This window comes from Lygodium microphyllum, chromosome 4 (assembly GCF_053477565.2).
Source record: "Lygodium microphyllum isolate KBCC chromosome 4, Lygodium_microphyllum_v1.1.10, whole genome shotgun sequence".
Classification (NCBI taxonomy): domain Eukaryota; kingdom Viridiplantae; phylum Streptophyta; class Polypodiopsida; order Schizaeales; family Lygodiaceae; genus Lygodium; species Lygodium microphyllum.
In genome coordinates, this window is record NC_141138.1 from 167,615,707 (window position 1) to 167,631,491 (window position 15,785).

General features: G+C 39.7%; 1 protein-coding gene across 1 annotated transcript; it reads right to left on the reverse strand.

The window, feature by feature from the left end:
• Positions 1–788: 788 nt before the first annotated feature.
• LOC148037872 (expansin-A4-like) lies at positions 789–3,325 on the reverse strand. The gene is made up of 4 exons (XM_087677368.1): positions 3,226–3,325; positions 2,839–3,104; positions 1,954–2,272; positions 789–1,677 (listed from the first exon to the last, which is right to left on the reverse strand). Coding segments are annotated over exons 1-4 (891 nt in total). The 5' UTR covers positions 3,228–3,325; the 3' UTR covers positions 789–1,373.
• Between the last annotated feature and the right edge of the window lie 12,460 nt (positions 3,326–15,785).

Genomic DNA, 15,785 nt, shown 5'->3' on the forward strand with positions numbered 1-15,785 from the left:
ATTAACCTATCAAAATACCCTTATACCTTGTCTGGGGAATTTTTAAATATCGAATGAGCTCATGTGTTGGCATTTATGTCCATCAATCATGAACTATATTGTCTCATCGACGCATAATATATAAAGAGTCCAAATTCTACGATCCGCCACAAACTCACGAGGGTACACTAGAATGTTTGAGTATAAAAGACTCGATCTAAGAGAGAGAGCACTTATTTGCGAATAGGATTATCCCATCATTTGAAAAGAACAATTGCAAATTCTAAGGAGAAATTTGAGAACGTCTTAGAAGGGTATGTTGAGAACACTTTCAGATTCGAAGGATTCTCCAAGAATTTCTAATCTTTGAGGGATATTTTGAGAATTCATACAAAAAGGAAGGGGTATTTAGGTAAATTTCCTAAACGACTCTTAACATTTAGCCTCCAAAGTATATTGCATATGTATGGGTTTTGTTGTAGCCCATAAAAATTTGGCCCTAAACTTTTTGTATATTTGAGAAAGCCTACATTAAAAGCCTTGATGATAGGCCCCCTTGCGTGTCAAAATCATACTTTTAGTAGCATACTACTATGTAAAGACACAATCAACAATACGAAAACTTGACCAATTATTTGCATTGAGTGTTGAAGATTAAAAGTATGTTTGGCAACATTAATATTGAGTTTCGTATGGATATGCTAAAGATGAACGCGCTATAAAATTTCTTCTTAGAAATGTTGATTAAAAAGTACCAAAATTAAAATATTGCAATGTTCATGACACCAAGAACTAAAACTTTTCTGGGAAAATGAATTTTATTTATTCACGTGGAAACATATAGGGGGATGATAGTCTCATTATGTGGGTGTATAGATACAATGAACTAGTGGTCTTGCTGTAGTTGACATAATGAAGAAGCAAAGAATGATTTTTGTCATGTGCTCTAATATACACATATGATAGCCTCATTATAATACATGGTAATGTGGATCAAAGATACAGGAAAGGGTGGTACAGCAGCGGGCTGAGAGAAAGTTGCAAGAATCGCCTCTGCTGTTGTAAGCAATCAAAATGCTACTTGTGCTCGACTGCTAATGTTATTGCATGAGCATTGAATGGTGCTGCTAGCTCTCCCTTATTCCAACAACCTACTCAATGTTAGGAGGGCCACATGGGGTGCTTCTTATGGAGGAAAAGCAAAGAGAAGCTTTGTGAAGAGATGAGAAATGCACCCACCTTCTATCCACAATGATAAGGGGTTTGAGAAAAGTACATGCTTTTGACTTTGCTTTGAAATGTGTTGTATATGGCACACCACCTCGGGCCTTGCTCACTTTTTGTATGAACACCTTAACTACATATGTGTGGTACCCTTGGTTTGGGTGGAATATTTAGAAGTTCTTGCCCACATAAGTGCTACCAAATCGCCAATTAGGAGGAGCCACATTATAGGAGATCACACTTCTCCCATCACTTGTCACTACACGGAAGGACAAGGCTTGGCCCACTAATTTGGTGCTGACTTGCCAATTTTGTCCCCAGTTATGCTTCATGGGCAGCCATCCTATCTTTGAACCCTTGATGTATACAGCTGACACATCACCTCTACCACCCACATTGAATACCATGACCAAGTTAAAGTTGGGGTTGCCATTGAGGGTAAATTTGATACCTCCTCGCTTGAGACAAGTCACCCTAGCAAGGATTTATACGTTAGTACATAACTATCATTCGTGTGTATAAATAAGAGGAAGATAGGACTGAAGAATCCATGTACTTCTTTTCAAAATTCCTCTGAAGTGATATAATTAGCCAGACCTTCTTCCAAGCAAAAATAAAATAAAATCTTAAGAATTTCTAATCGACGCTGGTAATCAAAGGCTATGAAGCCACTAGGGTACCCTAGGGCAGAGTACTATGTTGTGCCAGAAATGGAGCTCCTGGGCGGATGCTATGTTTTAAAATTTATACCTGCGGTAGAGCACCGGCACGATGCCCGCTCTTGTGCGTGCGATCTTTTGGAAGGCGGGCTGAGACAGGTCGAAATGTCGTCTCGGGGGATTGCACCAGCCTCCGTTGTTAGTTGGGCGGGCCCAGTTAGGGGGGCAGAAGTTGGTGGCCGTGACGATGACAGAAGGCTCTCCTGGCAGGCACCACTGCCGCTGGTTCCAGCACTTGATCTCGTAGCAAGCCCCGCAACTAAACCCATAGTTGAACAGGGTGGTGCTCAGTGCCGCTGTGTTCGTTCCATAGCCGCTGTTGTACAAGTTGCCGTAACCACAGGCGCCCCCTACCCAACCAATTACACCAGAATTCATTTCAGTAATTATTCGCTGGACTTTGCAATACTAATAATTGCGCCCTGCAGCTCCAATTATATCCTGCAACCTTGATACGCAATACCAATACTCATACTCACATATATTAGGTGACGTTAATACGTAGTATTCGCAAGCAGCTTAGTTAATGATACTCATTATACATATTTTTAGAGCCTTGAAGTTCTTGGTTGTGGGCTTACCAAATAAACCTAGCTAGGTCTGCAATCCCTCCCTCGCACGACCTCATGATATAATGATAACTTACAATGTGGGAATTCTCATTAGGCATGCCTTTCACAGAAGCCCATGATTTTGTCGTAATTTACAACATTGTGAGGATTATAGTAAGAATTTGCCTCAGACTTACTCTCTATAATACTCAATAATATCTAGTATGATTTTGACATCGCAATTTACAACATTAATTGTGCCAATTATAGTAAGAATTTGCCTCAGGCTTAGTCTCCATACGACTCAATTATATCTAGTGTATGTCAAGGCATTCTTAGTTTTGAAGTTTCTTCAAGTCGCATACCCATCGTGCCGGACGCGTCACTGCCCCCATAGAATGTGGCAAAGGCTCCTTGCGTCCAAGCTCCTAGTGGAGCAGCTCTGGCTCCTGTAATCAGATCAGAGGCCGTATATTTATGATATGAGAGGAAGATCACAAGCATATTGATGAGCAGCCGCATTCTTATCCTATGACAAAGGATCGACGTCGCGGTGAAATATGGGATCAGCTGCTGCTGCTTCTGTTGCCGGCCGCCGCTGACTGATTGCAATGCAATGGCGAGCAAGGCCCTACATGAAACAAATATAGAGCCAATCAATTACGAAGTTAACATGGCGTGGTACTCTTATTAAAGAAGCTAATGAATCAAAACGAGAAGGCGCACTGCAGGTCCTGCACGTGCCCGCTTACATCTAGTTCTCCTCCTGATGCCCTCTGGAGCCTGCAGAGCTCTGGAGAGAGAGAGAGAGCTGGGCCGCCTGCTTTGCTTCGGCTACTGTCATGATGAATTGTCAAAGGTATTTATACAAATTGCGCGTTGACAATCGATCCAGGGGAAAAACACCACCACATCATAAAAATCTAATGAGTTTTGTTTTTTTGTTTTTTCATTTTTGGGAGTCAACCGGGCGGTGTCGTGGAAGCGTCGTGGCGGCTGATGAATATACGTTAATCACTTGCTAATCTCTCTGTTAATGGCCCTCCCTTCGGGCAATGTCGCCGGGCTTAGCGCGCTGATCAACTTTGTCTTCAGCGAGAATTTGAGACGTGGGGACGGGGCTCCCTCACTCGTGCAAATTTTGCAAGTAATTATGCCCTTCTCGCAAGGCGCAGTTTTGGAGATTGACGGTGCCGCCCTCAATGGCTGCTATTCAGATAGTCCTCGACCATAAACAAGAATGAAAATATTCAGTTTTCAATGGCTTTGGCGTTCTTCTCAAATTTCCCATACCAACCTCTCTCTCTCGCTCTCTCTCTCATCCCAAATTCCAATAGCATGTTTCTCTTAAGCCGTAACAATTTTGTTAATGTGAGCGGAGGAGAGAGAGTTAGAGTTAGAGGTGGGATAAATTGTGGGTTGAAAGCAAAGAGAGTGAAAGTTGCATTTTGCACATGTCAGGCGCACACACACAAAATAGAAGCTCACCAGAGTGTCCCCTTGCTAGAGAGAGAGAGAGTGTGTGTGTGATGAGAATGAGAGATTGAGTTAATATTAGGGGAAAGCCTCGGCCCTTGCCACTGGTCTCACACTACTGCGTTCATCATCCTTGTCATTGTCCACATAATGTTCCTCTCCCTGACTCATTAATTGAGTAGCCACTACCTTATTCTCATCTTCGAAAATGATCATCATTACCATAAACATGATTATCATCTCCATCTAGTTCTGGAGCTTTAATCCTTCGAGCTTCACTTCATTGCTTTACTATCCTTCTGGGCCATACTTATGTGATCAATGATGCCTTCAACTTCTTCAATCTCATTTTCATGGGGTGATTACTATGTTCCCTTCTTTCTCAATTTATCCTTCTCATTGACTTTAGTAACCACATTCATGATCATCAGCTCGAGAGAGTAAGCACATTGTGAATATAAGGTGTGAATGTTAGGACGACTAATGAGTAAGAAAGGAAGAGAAGTATTAGAGAGAGTATGGTTCTTAAGGGGAGGGAGAGAGAGAGAGAGAGAGAGAGAGAGAGAGAGATTGATAAGGCAATATTTAGAGAAAAAGAGTGGTATTGCAAATCCTTTTAACTAATTATTTCATTTCCTTTAGTTCCTTTTCCTTTGCATATCCCATGTTGCACACCATTGATTCCATCGAACTCTTTCGTTGAACTATTATGCAAGAATTATTACAGTGCCCAAACAAAGGATAGAAGTGGAGCCCGTGCAATTCAAAGATATCAATAGAAGCAAAAAGTTGTTGTAGAAGTAAAGAACAAAGGAAAAGAAACAATGGACAAGAGCCAATAGGGCCGTAGTCTTCATAACATTGAGATGTTGTTAAGTTATTGTCACTGGTTAAATTCCCAGAAAGAACCAGATTTATTGTTTTTATATGAACGTTGTATTATTATGATCATAGTCAAAATAAGAATATCCAGTGAGTATAGAGTCATTAGATCCATAGGACCAATGGCACTATCGATAGTTCGACAAATCCAATGATGCTATCAATAGTTGAACTAGCCCCAAGAATCCAACTTGTATCTAGGGCTAAGGGCCAAGTAGCATGAAAAGATTGAGCAGTTGTCACTTCATCACCTTCAATGGAGGAGCTTAAAGGGGCTCTAAGCTAGTAAATGTATCAGCACCTTATGATATGGATGGAGGTCTTTTAATCCCCATTGTCAATTTTGGGATGGAATACCTCAATTTCTAAACACGAGCTAGAATGACTTTGTGGAAGTTGGGATCCATTAGAGATCATTAAAAAAGGAAATAAGACCTAAATAAAAAGGGATTTGGTTGAATTGTTTGCAATACTATATTTATGAAAGCATACAATTAACCCTGTTTATAATAGGCTAATTAAAGAAGCTATCTTAATATATACTTGAAACATGGTATACCACCTAAGTAGAAAACTATTGATATTTGGTTCATTATGTAAAATACTAGTGCACAGTGGTCCTAATGACCATAGCCTAAGGACATCTAGATGCGATTGGTTGTGTGTCTTTCTATATAGTTATGTAGGACTAGAGTTGATTGATCGTGATTGCCTAAATGCTAGATAAAATCCAAGCTAACAATATGTTAGGGTGCCAGATGTGTGTCTATGCTATGACATAGGAGTTGACACTTAGCTTCCACTTAGTTTACACTCTTTGAACCAAGGGTAGTATTTGCACTTACATCTTTGATTTGTAATGATGCAAACATTCTTAGATGGATGTTACATTGTAGCTAGGGAAACCATAGAAGTATAGGGTCCCTCAAATCAATCCTTATTATATGGGTGTTACACTACAAGGAAATGGAAGTATAGTGATGGCCATTTCTGACGTGATTAGGCAATATTGTCATAGGGACAGTCGTTTCTGATTCGATTAGGTGGTTAATTTGCTATTTGCATCACTATTTGTATAAGTGACACAAATAGAGATGAAAATAGTGATGCATATACAGTGACAACTTTCGGGAAAAGAAAGGAGTGCCAAAACCTAAGCATGACATTTTATAGGTTTGTAAACAAGCGAGAGAGCGAGAGGGAAAAACAGAGAGGGGGAGAACTCAAAGAAAGGGAGGTTGAGGTTGAGAGAGAGAGAGAGAGAGAGAGGCCACCACTACCACTACCACCACCATCTATGAAGAGAGGGAACAAGAGAGGTGTAAAGAAGAAGGAGGGGATCTTCAAGAAGTAGAAGAAGAAGAAGGAGGAAAGCATGAAGGGATTCTTCCTCTAGTCTGGAAATAAGTGCATTCTCTCTTCTCTCTTTGTTTTTCTATTTTCTTCACTTCTCCCTTTTTTTTTTGTTGATAAAGAGATACATAGAGAGAACAAGGGAGAGAGAGAAAGTGAGAGAGCTCAAAGAAAGGGAGGTTGAGAGAGAGAGAGAGAGAGAGAGAGGCTGCCATTGTCACTATCATCCACAAAGAGAGAGGAGACAACTACAAAGGAGAATAAGGAGAATAAGAAGGAGAGAAGTGCAAAAGGATTCTTCTTCAAGCTTTGAGGTAAGTGCATTTTCTCTTCTCTCTTTTCTTTGATTCTCTCTTTCTTTTCATTTATGAAGAGATGCATAGAGAGAGGGAGGGATAGAGAGAGAGAATAGATAGAAGGAGAGAGGAAGAGTGAGAGAGAAAAATAAAGATAATAAGGAAAATAGAGAGAGAGAGAGAGAGAGAGAGAGAGAGAGAGAGAGTGTGTGTGTGTGTATAAGTGCAAAGGAGAAGGAGGGAACCCATGAAGGAGAAGAACATTAACAAGAAGAAGAGAAGTGTGAAAGGATTCTTCTTCAAGCTTTGAGGTAAATTCATTCCCTCTTCTCTCTTTGTTTTTTTATTTTGTTCACTTTTCTCTTTCTTAAATTTATTTATGATGAGATGCATAAAGAGAGGGAGGGAGACTATTAAAGAAAAGGAAGAAAAAGGAAGAAATAGAGGGAGGGAGGGAGGGAGGGAGGTAAAACAAAAGGAGGAAAACCATAGAGAGAGAGAGAGAGAGAGAGAGAGAGAGAGAGAGAGAGAGAGGAGCTGAGTGGGAGGAGAAGGTAAGAGAAAAAGTGAAATGCATTTCATTTATGTTATCATAGAGTAGAATGCTCTTGCAATGTATATATCCACCAAGGAAAAAGGTAGATGTCGAGGGACCCTCCCTCACTATTGAAGATCCTGAAGAGGTACGAGCAACTAAACCAAGGGGGACTTTGCCCTCCTCTTGGTGATTTGGAGCTCATGTAGGGAGCCCATCCCACCACTTTATCCCTCATACAAGTACCATGAGTGGAGAAATCGAAGACTTGAAGATCTTAGGGAAAGAGCATTCAAATAAGGCTGACCAAATTTTAGGGATTATATGTTGTTCTTAGGTTCTTTTGGCCTTTATTAGCAAGATATAGGTTATTATAGAGAAATATGATACTAGGAGTCATTTTGGTGGTATTATTCACTTTTTATTACAAATGCTACAAGGTATTTCATTTTTTTTTAATATTACACATGATTTTAGGTAGTACTCACTACCCATGGGTCATGTCTAGATTGTTATAGGGTTCAGAGACCTTACTTTGGAACTTGATAGTGCATGAGATGACAAAATAATGAATCTACAAGGTGTTAAGACTATTCTATATAGCATACAAAGAACATTAATTTTCCAAAATATTCTGATTTAATTCTAAAGTAAAATGTGACAGCTCATTTCAAAGACTTGTTTGTTAACTTCCTTTAAACCAAAAAATTCATCATATTCCGATATTGAGGTGAAAAGTTATAGCCATTTTTGTGATAGGAGGTATACTTGGATTGCATGTTGATAATGAGTAAAAATGGCTAGAAATAAGGGAAAGAACAAAGCCAATGAGTATATTCAGCAAAAAATGAAATGTGTGAAGCAATACTTGAGCAACATCATGATAAAGAGGAATTACATGAATATGGTACATATAACATACTAAATGCCACACTTTGTCAACATGAGACTAGGCATTCCATCGAATATAATGATCTTATTCCAAAGTTAGATCAAGTGTTTGAGAAAATAGTTCAATCAAATGCCCAAATCAAGAAAGTCAAAGATCAAAAGGTCATACTTGTGGTAGCACAAATGCCTAGATCAGGTGGAGTCTCTCATCAACCACATTCATTATGCCCACTAATATTCCATCCTCAAATCACATCTTAAGAGTAACTCCGTGGCATCTTCAAATCACATCTTAAGAATAACTCCATGGCATGCCATCATCCTAGAAAACACACAAGCTAGATCTTTAGATAACTTCTCACTCCATCAAAAAGTACACAAATCATTATAGGCCTCATGATCCATGACCAACAATCCGTATATGTAGCGTGGCTCATTATAGAGGATAACTGCCTAATCTCCATAGAAACACAAAATGCAAAGCTTATCTCTCTCATGGACGATGGTCAACCACAAGATGCCACCCTACTCCTCCTTGATTCTCAAACTAAGGTTGATGAAAATATTTCAACTCACAATAATTTTAGGATTACCCATTACCATTTAGAACCTCATAGTGGTACCTCATAGTGGAAATTTCAATGTTGCTCATCATACAACACATTGATGATATAGAATATAAACCTTGTATATATGATATTTTTACTTTATTTTTGTATGTAGTCTCTTCCATACCTATTTTTTCCATCTTTACCCTACCTAAGGAGATTCCCCCCCCTGCCCACCCCCCCACCCCCCTTATTTAGTGTAGATAGAATTTGCAAGAAAATGGGGTGTAGCTAGGATAGCCAAGTCATGTAGTGCAAACCACACTAGCTATCTCAAAACTTCTACTAATGTGGCTAATGGAGTGAGGCACAATGGAACTCTTACAAATGCCCAAATTCTCCCCCAAAAACACTTGAATAAGTTTGGAATAAGTTGGACTGTGTAGAATATCAATGAACCTTATGCATATCTTAGGGTCTTGACTACTATGAAAGCTTGAAGGAGAGCTCTTCTTCTCAGGCTTAAGTAAGTGATGAAAAAGCTTCTTGAGTAATACTTTTTCAAATTGATTATATCTATCTTTTTCGATCAATTGATTCCTTATTTTTAGAGAATTGTGATGCATAATTTTTGGACATTAGGTATACGTTACATTGGTAAATGAATAATGCAAGAATATTTAGTGTATATAGCTAGAAGGGTGGTAGGGCTACATGCCCTGCCATGTAATGTTTTCCCCCTCTATAGCCTTTGCTATTGATGGTGAAATTTTACTTTATAACCATCTCTACTAGCATCACTATTAGTGACGGATATAGCAATGGATACATTGACACTAATAGCGAATACCAATGACAAGGGTAATATTTTCCATGAATAATTTCATCATTTTAAACATCGATATTGGGTCTATATGTTGTAATGTTAGATTGTAGTTAGGCTAACGGTAAAAGTATAGGGTCTCTCAAGTTAATCCTTTTGGTTGGCATTTTGTTATGAGGTAAGCTTGGAACTTACCTGGTTGGCTAAGCCCATGAATTCTAGGGGATTCAGATGGTGCCACTAGGGAAAGGTACATGTTATAACTCCTCTAGCCTAGTTAGGAGCAACTATATACAATCTCTACGGTAAGGATGGAATACTTGCAAATGACGTGGTGAAGTGAATCTAAAGAATTTCGATTGAGAATATTATGGAAAATTATACCACATTTTGAGATTGATATAGCATCAATATATGAATCTAAGATAAAATATTTACTTTAAAAATATCAAGATGATATTGTACAGATGATTTCTCTGAGAAAAAATTACTCTTAAATGAAGTTAAGATGCTTGAATTCAATGGTGAAGGATCCAAGGTTGAGATTGATACTAATATCAAGATCAAATCATGGATTACTATTTTTTTTGCAATAGGTAGTAGTGCTAGAAATGAGTGAATGATTATCCATCTGTGTTCTGCCGTCCGATCCATAATGCGACGATCCCATTGTTTCCATTTGGATCCGTCACGCCTCTGCGTGCTGGCAACTCTTCACTTTCTCAGCTGCTTTCTTCTTGGCTTTCTTCCACTCTACGCGGTGGCACATAGGTGGTTGGCTGTAGGCTCCACGCCCCTCCTCCAGCCTCCGCAGTAAGTCCCTGGCCCGTGTCATGAGGTGGGATCTTTTGTTGTGAAGCATATCCCTCACTTTTGTACGTCCCCAATCATCCGAGAATCGCTGACCCTCAGGATTTGGGTACCTCCTATGGACTGCCCTCAACACCTCTTGCCACAAGCCGCTTTTCTGATTTTTGAAGGCAATGAAATAATCTTTATACGTCGCATGCACGACGCTCCTCATGTACGCCATTACATCCCTTCCCTCATTATCATGAAAGATGCCACCGACATCTGTAACCCTATAGTAATGGCGTACAACCTCCTCTACATGATCTACTGGTGAGGGTGATTGCTCGCCACCTCCTAGGCAACCCCCACACAACCCTCGTCCTCCCCCTCGAATCTCCCTCCTCCCTCTCTGTCGACTGCCCTCTACCTCACTGGACGCACGAGCTTTTGCAAATGCACGTGCTTCTGCAGATGCTTGTGCTTCAGCCGATGCACGTGGAGCACGTGGAGTACCTGCAAATGGAGTACCTGCATATGGAGTACCTGTATGTGGAGTACCTGCATATGGAGTCTGGGAATTAGTGCCAGGCAAAGACGCTAGAGGCGTCCCAGACATGACACTGAACACCTCGTCCATTGTGGGAGAGCGGCCAAGGTGTCTGGTTATCGCTCTCATGAAGTCTTCCCTACTAGGAAAACCTCCAAAAAATGCATTGACCCCCCTGCCAAAGGAGGCCAAGGTATCATTCATGCGATCCACATCTGGGTCATTGCTAGATGAACCACGATACGACATCTACAAAAAAAGCACATGAAAAAGATAAATTTATTTACATACAAAAAATCATATATTACCTACATTTTCAAAGAGCTTTCTTTAGACATTGAGCAGAACACTTAAGTGCTAATGCTTTTCTTAAACAAGAAAACTGATAAACACAAACATGGGATTGGTCACATTCATTATTGCAAAAATATATTGTTTAATATTAGAACTGGGAGACCTGGTGCGTGTATCCTTGCATCTACATTGCAGGTTAGATGCGCTCTCAGACGCGCTCCAGAGTTCATCTTCTGTCTAGCGCATCTATTTGCGCATCTAACATGCAGCACAGACGCGCTTTCAGATGCGCATCCCAGGTCAATGCGCGTCTATAATTGCGTGTAGACTGCAGTCAACCTTCTGTGCAGCGCGTGTATCATTGCGTGTACATTACAGAGCACACGCGCTCTAAGACGCGCTTTGAGAAGCTCTGAGAGGAAACATTTTTGCGCGTCTACATTGAGGCGTAGACGCGCTAGCAGACGCGCTTGGTTGGCCGATTTTAGGCCGACGACAGCCATTGACGATTTACATAATGCAATACATAATGAAATCACAAATCCTAAATACACAGACAGAGCAGAGAGAGGAAGAGAGAAACAAAGAGAGAGAGAGAGAGAGAGAGAGAGAGAGAGAGAGAGAGAGAGAGTCACCTTGGGTGTTTGGTGTGGCGGGTGGTGGCGCTTCTCCTTCTCCTTCTTCCTCTCCTTGGTAAGTTACCCTCCCTTGATGCTTGTTTGCTTGCTTGCTGCTTCTTCTTGTTCTCCTCTTTCTTGTTCTCTCTTTCTTCCTCTCCTTGGCTTTCCTTTTTCCCTTCTTGTGTGTTTGAAATGAAAGAAGAGGTGAGTCATGAGGAGGTGAGGCATGAAGAGACTAGGTGAGGCATGAAGAGACTGCATGTCAGCTAAACTCAAGCTTCAGAACTGCAAAAAACGCAAGAAAGGAAAGGCGCTGTTTGAAAAGAAATGATTTAAGTATGGTTTGAATTTTGACGTGTGCATCTATTTTAGCGTGTATATGTGCCTCTATTGTTCAGATAGACGCGAATATAGATGTGTAGATAGACGCGGATGTAGATGCGCATTTGGGATTTATCATAATTTTTTGTTTTTAAGATAATTTTTGATAGTGAATTCTTGTTAAGTTTTGATAAGTTAAGATAAGCTTTAAGATGATTTTTGTGTATTTAAAATTAAGATCTTATGTAAACATATGAATGACAAATATTTTGATGTTGTCATGAATTAGGTTTAATCATGTCGACGTCGTCATCACCTAGTGCGGTGCAAGCTGGTGAGTCAATGAGCACATCCTCAAGTGAGGATAAAACATTGTGTCTTGATAATCAAGATGCATGGCTACAACGAAAAATTAAATGCATGTGTGATCATTGTCGAGGGTGTATTTTTCGAGCACGTTGAATTGCAATGTCACACCTCAGCTTGTATGGAGAATGGGACCGAGAAAAATCACTGGTATTCATAGTTTTTTTTTACCACTAAGATTTCATGTCTATGTTACGGAAATTATATATCAATGTACATGAAACACCCTTTTGTGGTTGAGCTGGATGCGGTGCCACATCCTCAAATGCTCCCTCCTGGGCATCGAGAGGCTGCAAAACGTCGACGCGAGGAGGCAGAGTCTTCAAGAAGAGTAGAAACTGACGAACATGATAGTAGCACTCATGAAATGCCCCATCAAGTTGTAGAGGATGAGATTTTGGACAACATGGTACACCATCTATTTTCGCAACCGGTTCAGGGAGAAGGTCACTCTACGAAGCCAGATGATCCACTATATGTAGCATCATCTACTCCGTTGTATGAAGGTTGTATGTACTCCGTTCTTCATGCGTCCTTCAAGATACTTAACTTGCAAACAATTTATGGATGGAGTAATGTCAGTTTGGATGCGTTATTGAAGTCGGTATCAAATCAGTTTGGCTTATATATGAATCATAATATTAATTGTTAATTCTATTTTGAAATTAGACAGAAATATATGTTGGTGGTTTTTTAACTCACTTTTAAAATATATGTAGGTTATTATCACAAATGCTTCCAAAAGAAAACAAATTGCCAACTAAGAGAGAGCAAGCAAGACATTACTTGATATCTCTGGGAGGCCTCGATTATGTCAAGATCCATGCATGTGTCAATGATTGTGTCTTATTTCGTGGGATTCATGAGTTCGCACGAGAGTGTCCTGTTTGTGGCGAATCAAGATACGAAGTGGAGATGAAGTCAATGGATGTGCCTCATAAGGTTTTGCGACATTTTTTTATTGTTCCACGTATAAAACTTATGTTCAAGTGTAAGTCTATTGGAAAGCTCATGTCATGGCATGCCAGTCATCGTTCAAGTGATGGAAAATGGAGGATCCTTGCTGACACACCCGCATGGCAACATATAGATCATTTGTGGCCCGTTTTCAAAGAAGAGCCAAGAAATTTGAGATTTGGTTTAGGTATGGATGGAATCAATCCATTTGGCATCAAAAGCACATCATACAGTGTATTTGGCATCAAAAGCACATCATACAGTGTATGGCCAGTGGTATTGGTGAACTATAATATTCCTCCATCCATGGCAATTAAAAAGGGATACGTGATGTTGTCCCTTCTGATTCCTGGAAAGCACAAGGTAAAAAACATGGACATTTACTTAGAGCCTTTGATTGAAGAGTTAGAAATGTTATGGAAAGGTATTGAGGTGCAAGATACAAGTGCATCTGCATCCTCTAGAGATTTCACATTGAAGGCCATGTTGTTGTGGACCATGCACGACTTTCCAGGATACGGGGAGTGTTCAGGTACATGTATATAACTCTATAATTAAAATTCAAGACTTGAATCAATTGAATTTTATTAATTCAATTGTTTTTTCAGGTTTAACCACGTCAGGATATCATGCATGTCCTATTTGCGGTCCCTCTCTAGTTTCCTCTAGGCCAGCATGTTTAAAGAAGGTTATCTACGACAATCATCATCGATTTCTTCCTATTGACCATCCCAAATATGTTCTCCCTACTAATGGAATGACTCCACAATCTCTAGCCATTCGAGATTGGAAGGAGAGATGGATTAATGCTGACAGCCACCCTCCACATGGCATGAGTCGGTAAGAAGTGCATTTCTCTCTATTGACTTTAAAGTATTTAGCATGATGAATTGTTTACATAATATATAGTTTGTTTGTTAGGTTCTCTATATTCTTTCGTCTTCCGTACTGGATTGAACTCAAGATCAATCACCTGTTGGACCCCATGCACATATTCAAAAATGTTGTATCTACATTATGGGATCACTCGATAGGGGCTCGCGATTTAGTTAATGTAAGGGAGGATTTACGTAACATTGGTCGCATGAGACGAGCCTGGCCATGCATTGGACCCAGAGGAAAGATTGAGCTACCCCATGCACCTTGGATATTGTCAAAGAACGAGGAAAAAATAGTGAAGGAACAAATATATAGCTTTCGAACACCCACAGGATGTATGAGATGTCTCAAGGGAGCCTTCATAAAGAAAAAGAAAAGAGGTGTGGAGCAACTATCTGGTTTGAAGTCCCACGATTGGCACAAAATGATTCAAGTAAGGGTATCTCTAACCATGAATATAGTAATTAGTGGCATAACTATGTGTAAACTTTGGGGTATGATGACTTTTTCCTCAACTAATCATTTGCATCTATGAATATTATTTACATTCAGTTCGTACTTCCTACTAGTATATCCCATTGTGCCTCCAAATATGTACGTGATATCATTTACAAGATGGGAGAGCTTGTGAGGTGTGTATACATTGTATTTTTTCATTATATATCTTTGAATTTCTACACAAAAATAAACAATTCTCAAATACATCTTGACAGATACGTGAGCTCGAAGGAAATTGATCCAAACACATTGCAAGATGCTCGAGTATTATCTATTGAGGTGGTTTGTTTGGTGGATGAAATTTTTTCTCGATCCATTTTGACTGCTCAATTACATTTACTCGTACATTTGATTGACGAGATCGCACTTTGTGGGGCAATTCATGTAAGGTGGATGATTTTTCTTCAACGCTTCATGAAAACCTTGAAAGATTTTGTGAGGCCAAAAGCACAGCCTGAGGGAAGCATGGCTGAGGGTTGGTTAGTGCAATCATCCCTTGTTTATATCTCTGAATATCTTGCTGAAGTGGATCCCTCTCAACCACGACTATGGAAAGATGATGAAGACTTGAGGATGACCTCTATAGTACCTTAAGGAAAAGGAATGAGTAAAGTGCTAACAAAAGAAGAACTTCATAAGTTAAATAGTTTTCGTGTGCTCAATAGTGATGTTATGAGCAAATGGATCACACTATATAATGAAGCAAGAGCAAGAAGAAAAAGTGAAAGACAAGAATTTCGCACTAGATATGGATGTAATGTCTCATTTCCAAATCATCTAAATGCGCTCCCACGTCATATTGACATAGATTGGTTACATGAGGAAATGGAGAGAATGGAAAAAGAGGAGGAAATTAATATATCTCAAGACGAGTGGGAATACGCACGAGGTTGCTTATCAAAGGTGAGACATACTATCAATTAATTTGTTTCTATAAGTTTTATTTTATATAAATAATTGACATGTTTGATCTTTTATCTTTTACTACTAGTGCGCATTATTCAATGCACTTTGCTGTGAGGATAAACATCTTCGAACTCAACATATAGATGAAAAGAGAAATACCCAAGATTGTGGTGTCCTTGCTCACTTCAAGGCTACCAATGGTACCATGGAAGGTTATTGTGGCTTGATCCAAGATATTCTGAAGCTTGACTTCAGACGATTCTTTGTATATGTACTGGATGTGAAGTGGTTTAAAGAAGTGGTAACAAATGGTGAGCATTGCATAATC